The sequence below is a fragment of the Lactuca sativa genome, chromosome 7 (genome assembly GCF_002870075.4).
Source record: "Lactuca sativa cultivar Salinas chromosome 7, Lsat_Salinas_v11, whole genome shotgun sequence".
NCBI lineage: Eukaryota > Viridiplantae > Streptophyta > Magnoliopsida > Asterales > Asteraceae > Lactuca > Lactuca sativa.
The window spans coordinates 125,082,754-125,090,116 of record NC_056629.2 but is presented as its reverse complement, the minus strand read 5'-3'; the positions used below and the strand labels follow the sequence as shown (position 1 = coordinate 125,090,116).

Genomic DNA, 7,363 nt, shown 5'->3' with positions numbered 1-7,363 from the left:
AGAGTTGAAAACGCGGGAAAATCTTGGGATTCTCGGGAATATCGGGAATCTAGAGAACAAAAAACCTTCCTTTGGGACTTGAAGGTGAAAACCGGGGCTTTGGGAGGGTCTCGGGGGCTTAAACACAGAGTTTCGGCGCGAGAAAGAAGGGAACTGAGCAATGGAACTCGGAGCCCTTGAAATCTATTTATAGGGGCATTTTTGGGGCGTGCCACGTCGTGGCAAGTGATGGCCACGTCGTGGGGAGTCAAACCTATCCTCTTCCATTGATTGGACGCCCTCAGTCACTTGCCGGGTCGCGGCAAGCTTGTGCCACGTCGTGGGGGCCTGACAGCCTCGGATTTTGGGCCTCGAACTTGTAAAATCCATAACTTTCGTGTACGAGCTCCGTTTTCGACGTTCTTTATATGCACGCGTAGCTAAAAACATGATCTACAACTCTCGTTTAGACTTCATTGGAAAATTCTGACTTTATTTTTAATTATTTATTTTTAACGGGCCGGGACACGAAAAGTCCGTTAAAATTCCATAACTTCTTCATCCGGTGTCCGTTTTCGTCAGACTTTTCGCCGTTGCGCTACTAATGTTGAGACCTTAGATTCTCATTTAGGTTGTTTTGGTCAAAAGTATCTCGAGCTCTATTTCCAGTTTTTAGCTGTCTACTACTATACCCGAATCTTGGAAAAATCATAACTTTCTCATACGAAGTCAGATTTGGACGTTCTTTTTATGTACGCTCACGGTTTGAGGTTATCTATAACTTTCATTTAGATACTTAAGGCTATAAAATATTGTATTGAAACTTCGCGTTTTTCGTTTAATCGGTGTTGCCGGTTTTGCCGAGAATCTTTGGTTGGTCATAACTTATTCGTTATAACTCGGATTTTAGGGTTCTTTATATGTACGAAAACCTTGATACGATTCCTACTACTTTATTTAACCCAAATAAGATTTTAGGAAAGTTATATTTTGACCTAAATTTGATTGTTTTTACATTACATTGTCTCGAAATATCGGGTTGTCACAAAAGTTGTCTCGACAATTGTGGAAAGTATAAAGAAAGCTCAAGAGGAAGCTTTAGAGAAAAATGACCGAAAGGAAGAACGTTTGGGCAAAACGTTAGTGTTCGGTACAAACAACCAAGGGTTGAAGGTATTTCAAGATAGAATTTGGGTGCCTAAGACGGGCGGAATAAGAGATCTTCTGATGGAAGAAGCTCACAAGACCATGTACTCAATTCATCCCGGCAGTACGAAAATGTATAGGGATCTAAAACCCTATTATTGGTGGCCGACGATGAAGCTCGATGTTGCTAAGTATGTGGCTGAGTGTGTAACTTGTGCTAGGGTTAAGGCACAACATCAGAAACCGTATGGGAGTTTAGAACCTTTACCCGTACCCATGGGTAAATGGGAAGACGTCACCATGGATTTTGTGACTAAACTGCCCAGAACAAGGAACGTTCACGACATGATTTGGGTAGTCGTTGATCGCTTCACTAAGAGTTCGCATTTCATAGCGGCCAAAGAGAAATGGTCTATGGATAAACTTGCGAATTCTTACGTAAAGGAAATTGTGAGGCTTCACGGTGTTCCATTAACGATTGTGTCCGATCGTGACAGCCGTTTTACCTCAAGGTTTTGGAGGAGTCTACAAGAGGAATTGGGTACTAAGTTGTGTTTGAGTACAGCTTACCATCCGCAAACCGATGGTCAGAGCGAGCGAACGATTCAAACATTAGAGGATATGCTGAGAGCATGTACCCTAGAATTCCAAGGTAACTGGGATGAACACTTACCTTTAGTAGAATTCTCCTATAATAATAGTTTCCACTCAAGCATTAAGATGGCACCTTATCACGCTTTGTATGGGGAGAAGTGTCGAACGCCATCATGTTGGTTGGAAGCTGGGGAAAAGTAGTTTATGGGACCTGAAATAGTCCATGAGACTGCTGAAAAGTTGAAAGTGATAAGGGAAAGGATGTTAGCTGCTCAAGATCGACAAAAGAGTTATGCTGACAAGAAAAGACAACCGATATCCTTCGATGTTGGATATTCGGTTTTACTTAAAGTCTCGCCGTGGAAGGGACTTATAAGATTTGGGAAATGAGGGAAGTTGAGTCCAAGGTTTATTTGACCATTTAAAGTTCTTCAGAGGATCGGGAATCAAGCTTACAAGCTAGAGTTACCGGAAGAACTGGAAGGTATTCATAACACCATTCATGTGTGTTACTTGAGAAAGTTCACTGGAGATGTGCCCGAAATAATTCCGATTTCTGAGTTAAGGTTGGATGAAAACAAGAGGTTGATCGAAGAACCTGAGGCAATCGTTGACCGTAAGACTATGAAGTTACGACGCAAGATGGTCGATTTAGTGCTTGTGCGCTGGAAACATACGAATGGTCCAAATCTCACTTGGGAAACAGAGAGTGACATGATGAGTCGCTACCCGCAGTTGTTTGGTGATATGTGATTCCGGGGACGGAATCATCCTAAGGGGGAGAGAATTGTAACACTTGTGTTTCTAGCCTAGGCATTTATATTGAGTTGACAGTCTAGGTTAACCTTTGTAACTCATTTTGAAGAAATGAAAAGGAGTTATGTGAATATTATGTGAATTATGTGTTTTATGCTTAATTATTAGGGCTGAATTAATTAAGATTAAAAATAAGCGTCAAAATTCAAGTGTGAGATAAGCCTGATATCTTTACATAAAGTTGTAGTGGTCAAAACAAGGATTTCGGGGATATAAAGAATACCAAAATCCGAGTTATAACGAAGAAGTTATGACCTGTCGAAGTTTCGCGACAAAACCGGAACGGTGCTGAATGTCGTAAAAAGTGAGTTTTTGATAAACTACTTTTTAGTCTTAGTAATCTAAACGAAAGTCGTAGTATTCGTTAAACCGAGAAGTTCGATAAAAAGAACGCCCAAATCTGACTTCGTATGAGGAAGTTATGATTTTTCGAAGTTTCAGCGTAGCAGTAGACAGCTAAAAAACTCGAATTTTAGATCGAGCGGTTTTTAGCCGACACAACCTAAACGAGAATTGAAGGTCTCGTCATTAGGAGCACAACGGTAAAAAGTCTGACGAAAATGGACGTCAGATGAAGAAGTTATGAATTTTTAACGGATTTCCTGTCCCGGTCTGTTAAAAATAAAAATATAAAATTTAAAGTCAAAATTATCCGACGAAGTCTAAACAGAAGTTGTAGATCGTAATTTTAGCTACGCGTGCATATAAAGAACGTCAAAAACGGAGCTCGTATGCGAAAGTTATGGATTTTAGAAGTTTTGGCACGAAAACCGAGAAATTTCGCATAGTCACAATTGCCACGTCACCCTCGCTTAGAAAGTGACACGTGTCCTGCTGAGTCACCTGGCTGTTGAGTCATTAGGCTGCTGAGTCACCGAGGCTGCTGAGTCATGCGAGCCACGTGTCCTCTTCTGATTCGACCGAGGAGGAGGCCCAATCCGAAGCAGCCAGCTCCCCAGCCGAAGCTTCGCCCAGCTGCCGCGTGTGTCCGAGCCTCGCATAGCCTAGCTCCGAGGCTCGCAGGTGCGCCTGCAAGCCGCGGTCCACTTAGAAGCCGACAGCGAGCCCTCGCATGTGCGAGCCATGTACGAGCCATGCGATCCATGTGCGAGACCCCCTCTGCGAAGCCTCTTAGCCGTCGGATCAGGAGACTTCTCAGCCGTTGGATCAAACTTCGGACCCTATATATAGAAGGGTACCTGCGAGGGTTTCCGGTTACTTTTGGAATTTAGCCATTTTTAGCCCCTCTCTCCATATTTTCTTCATCTTAACATCCCGCAAAGCCCCAGTATCAATTGTAAAGCCCGGAATACCCCACGAAGTGCCCGAGAAGCCCGGAAAATTTATCTTTTCGGTTTCGAAGCCCGACTTTTGCAGAGCCCGGTTTCTCAATAAAACTCCCGGTTTTATTAGAAACGATCGTTTTAGGAAACGAATTGCTGCCCGATTTTCACCAAAATATGTGAGTGTGTAGTTAGTTTCAATTTACACATAGATATGAAGTATTTACCTTGAAATACATGTTATGTGTAAATATGCTAATTGTTTATTCGAGGTGACTGTTGAATTGATGTTTTAGACAAGTTTTAAACTGTATATGCTTTTTATCTACAAAATATGTTGGGTAGAAAATGGGTAGATGAAATAGTTGATGTGTGTTAAAATGGTGAGAGGCCTCAATGTCGATGTTGTTGTTGTTGTTGTAGTCATCTAGCGAAGTATAGATGACAACCACGGACTTTCTAGATAGTCCAGTGGAACACTAGCAGGTTCGCAACTTGTAGGTGTTGATGAATTAAATGTTCATTGGCGTACTTCATCCCCCCCATGGTTGCCTTAAGGACATGTATGGCTGAGGAAACCCCTTAGCAGTAGTGTCCATCCCGATGATAATCCTTAGGCTAGGTCCCTTGTGATAGGTGTTTAGGGACGTAAAGTAAGGACAACGGGAATGGGTAATCAGGGTTATTGTTGATTGGTGAACTTAATAAGTATATTATTATTGTTGGTTGAAAACCCTATATGCTCACCAGGCTCCCAAGCCTGACCCACTCAGTTTTATGATTACAGGTAGTGGACCCCGAGCATAGTCGGAGGACGACGAGAGATTTTTGGATTATAGGCCAGTAGTTGTAAATAACTGTTGAAAGCCTTATAATGTCTTGTTTATGCTTTTGATCTGTTTCGGAATATGACATCCCGAGGTTTTGATATATATATATATATATATATATATATATATATATATATATATATATATATATATATATATATATATATGGAAAATATATACCTTCTTAATGAAGGATTTTGATAAACTTTTATCATATATTGTTTGGGGACCAATTCCGCAATATCTTATAAAAAGATTTCTCTGATTTTATTTTAAAAAGCATAAATTAAATGGGTCTTTTCTGGCCGAGAAATATGGGGATGTCACAATGTGTGACGATACCGGCCCGGGACTTGTGCAACCCACAATTCCTGCTACTGCTACTTTCGAACTAAAGGGCCACATACTCACTCAACTAAAGGAGATTCCTTTCTATGGAAAATACCACGAAGATGCTTACAAGCACATGGATGAAGTCAATGATGTAGCTGATTACATTATTGTTCCAAATTTGCCTCACGAGACCCAGCTACTTCGCATGCTTCCAGTTACATTCAAGGGTGCTACAAGAGATTGGCTCGAGTCACTCCCTCCCGGGTCGGTCACCACATGGGCTAAGATGAAAGAAGAATTTGTTGACCACTTTTGCCCACCTTCTAAAATAGCCAAGTTGAAGAAGGCCATTGCAAACTTTGAACAGCAAGCTGGAAAGTCACTATATGAAGCTTGGGAGAGGTACAAGAGCCTGCTAAGGAATTGCCCACACCATGACCTTAATAGCCAACAAGAAGTCTCCATCTTCTATGACGGAGTCAATGTCACAACAAGGCAGTTACTTGACTCGCAAGGCCCGCTCACAAAGAAGCCACCCCCGGTGATCAAAGAATTAATTGAAGAGTTCTCTAAACATTCTAGAGAATACCACAACCCACGAAATGAATTAAGTAGGGGGTAGTGAACACGGTCAACGATGGCATGGCAGCAATGATGGATAAACTAGACAGTCTAGATAGAAAAATGACGAAGATGGATCAAACAATCCATGCTATCCGGGTAGGATGTGAAAATTGTAGGGGACCTCACTTAACTAAAGAGTGTGACTTGGATGAGAATGGAAACAAAAATGTGCAAGTTTTCTATTCAATTGGTGACAGGTACGATGAAACTTAGTGGAAACCCAAAAAAGAATGGCTCCTGTATGAAGAATACAAAAAGGCAAAGGAAGATAAATACAAGCAAAAAGAGAGGGGCTTCTATCAAAAGGAAGAACCAGTTGTGGAAAAAAGAGCCAATTTAGAAGAGATGTTGACAAGATTTATAGCCGCGTCCGGGAAAAGACACAATGATCATGATGCTGCAACACAAGAGACCAGAACAATACTTAGGAATCAGCAAGCATCTATTCTCAACATTGAAAAACAGCTTGGGAAACTGGCACACCAAGTGAACGAGAGAAGACCGGGTGAACTTCCAAGTAAAACCGAGAATAATCTGAGAATGGAGAATGTGAATGTTATAACATTTAGTTATGGGGAAGTTTTCACTCCTCTGACCCCTGCACAGAAGTTCTCAACTAAGGTGCATGTAGAAAAGACAGAAGAGTCGAGTGCAGCTAAACCTGACACCATTCACCAAGTCGCATCAATAGACTCGACGAGTCATGGTCTGATGACAAAACTGATGTTTCTTCAAGACTTACAGGCCACCTTTGCCATTTCCAATTCGTGCCATGCCTGATGAAAAGGTTAAAGCATACAGAACTTTCATGGAACATGTTAAATCCCTTCAAGTCAACATCCCATTTGCTGAAACGATGCTTCAAACACCTAAATATTTAAACTTGCTTAAGGGTCTCTTTGCTGCTAGAAAAGATATGGCTGAAGTAGTGGAGTTAGTATTAGATGAGCTACCAGAAAAGAAGGGTGATCCGGGAAGCATCTCAATTCCTTGTCAATTTGGACATATACTTGCTACTCAAGCATTGACCGATTCGGGTGCAAGTATTAACCTAATGCCTTTTTCTTTCTTCAAGAAGTTGAATCTGCTGGAGCCAAAGCCTATTAATATGAAGATCAATCTAGCGTACAAGACAATCATTCGTCGAAGAGGTGTTTGTGAAGATATTCTCATAAAAGTGGACAAATTTGTATTCCCCGTGGATTTTGTAGTGCTGGACATGGAAGAAGACCCCAAAATTCCAATTATTTTGGGAAGACCATTTTTGAATACCACATGTGCATTGATAGATGTATGCGAGTCCACACTAACATTGAGGGTAGGAGATGAATCAGCAGTGTTTAAGACTATACAAGAGGTTAAGCAAGAAGAAACAAGAGAAGAAGAAATTTCCTACATTGATTTGGATGATGCAATCTACAAAAAGAACTTACACTCTTACAAAAAGAAGATCTAAATAAATTTCTACTATCTTTTGGAGGAAATGGTGATGCTGAGAAAGACTTAGAGGAGATAAAGAAGCTGCTGAAGGGAACTGATTCAGAAAAATCAATGGAAAGTGAGGAATGCGCATCGACTGACTCGACGAGTCCAGTCAAAAACTTCAGCAGTTCAGATTACCTTGATATGCTTGTTACCAGTCCCTTGCCTGATTTTGACATGAAGATTTTTCCTAATTCTTTAGAAGATCCAGGAGCAGAAGACGTAATTGTTAAAACGTATTGTGAATTCCAAAATGCTCAAGTAGCATACCTTGAC

General features: G+C 41.1%; 1 protein-coding gene and 1 non-coding gene across 2 annotated transcripts; one reads left to right on the top strand and one right to left on the bottom strand.

Annotated features, from left to right (window-relative positions):
• The first annotated feature begins 4,976 nt into the window (after positions 1-4,976).
• LOC111905824 (uncharacterized) lies at positions 4,977-7,061 on the top strand. The gene is made up of 4 exons (XM_023901544.1): positions 4,977-5,383; positions 5,722-5,773; positions 5,819-6,226; positions 6,342-7,061. Exons 1-4 carry the CDS (start codon positions 4,977-4,979, stop codon positions 7,059-7,061), a joined length of 1,587 nt encoding a protein of 528 aa, XP_023757312.1.
• On the bottom strand, positions 5,316-5,422 carry LOC111905825 (small nucleolar RNA R71). The gene has a single exon (XR_002855007.1). It is a non-coding gene; the product is annotated as a small nucleolar RNA R71 (small nucleolar RNA).
• Positions 7,062-7,363: the final 302 nt, after the last annotated feature.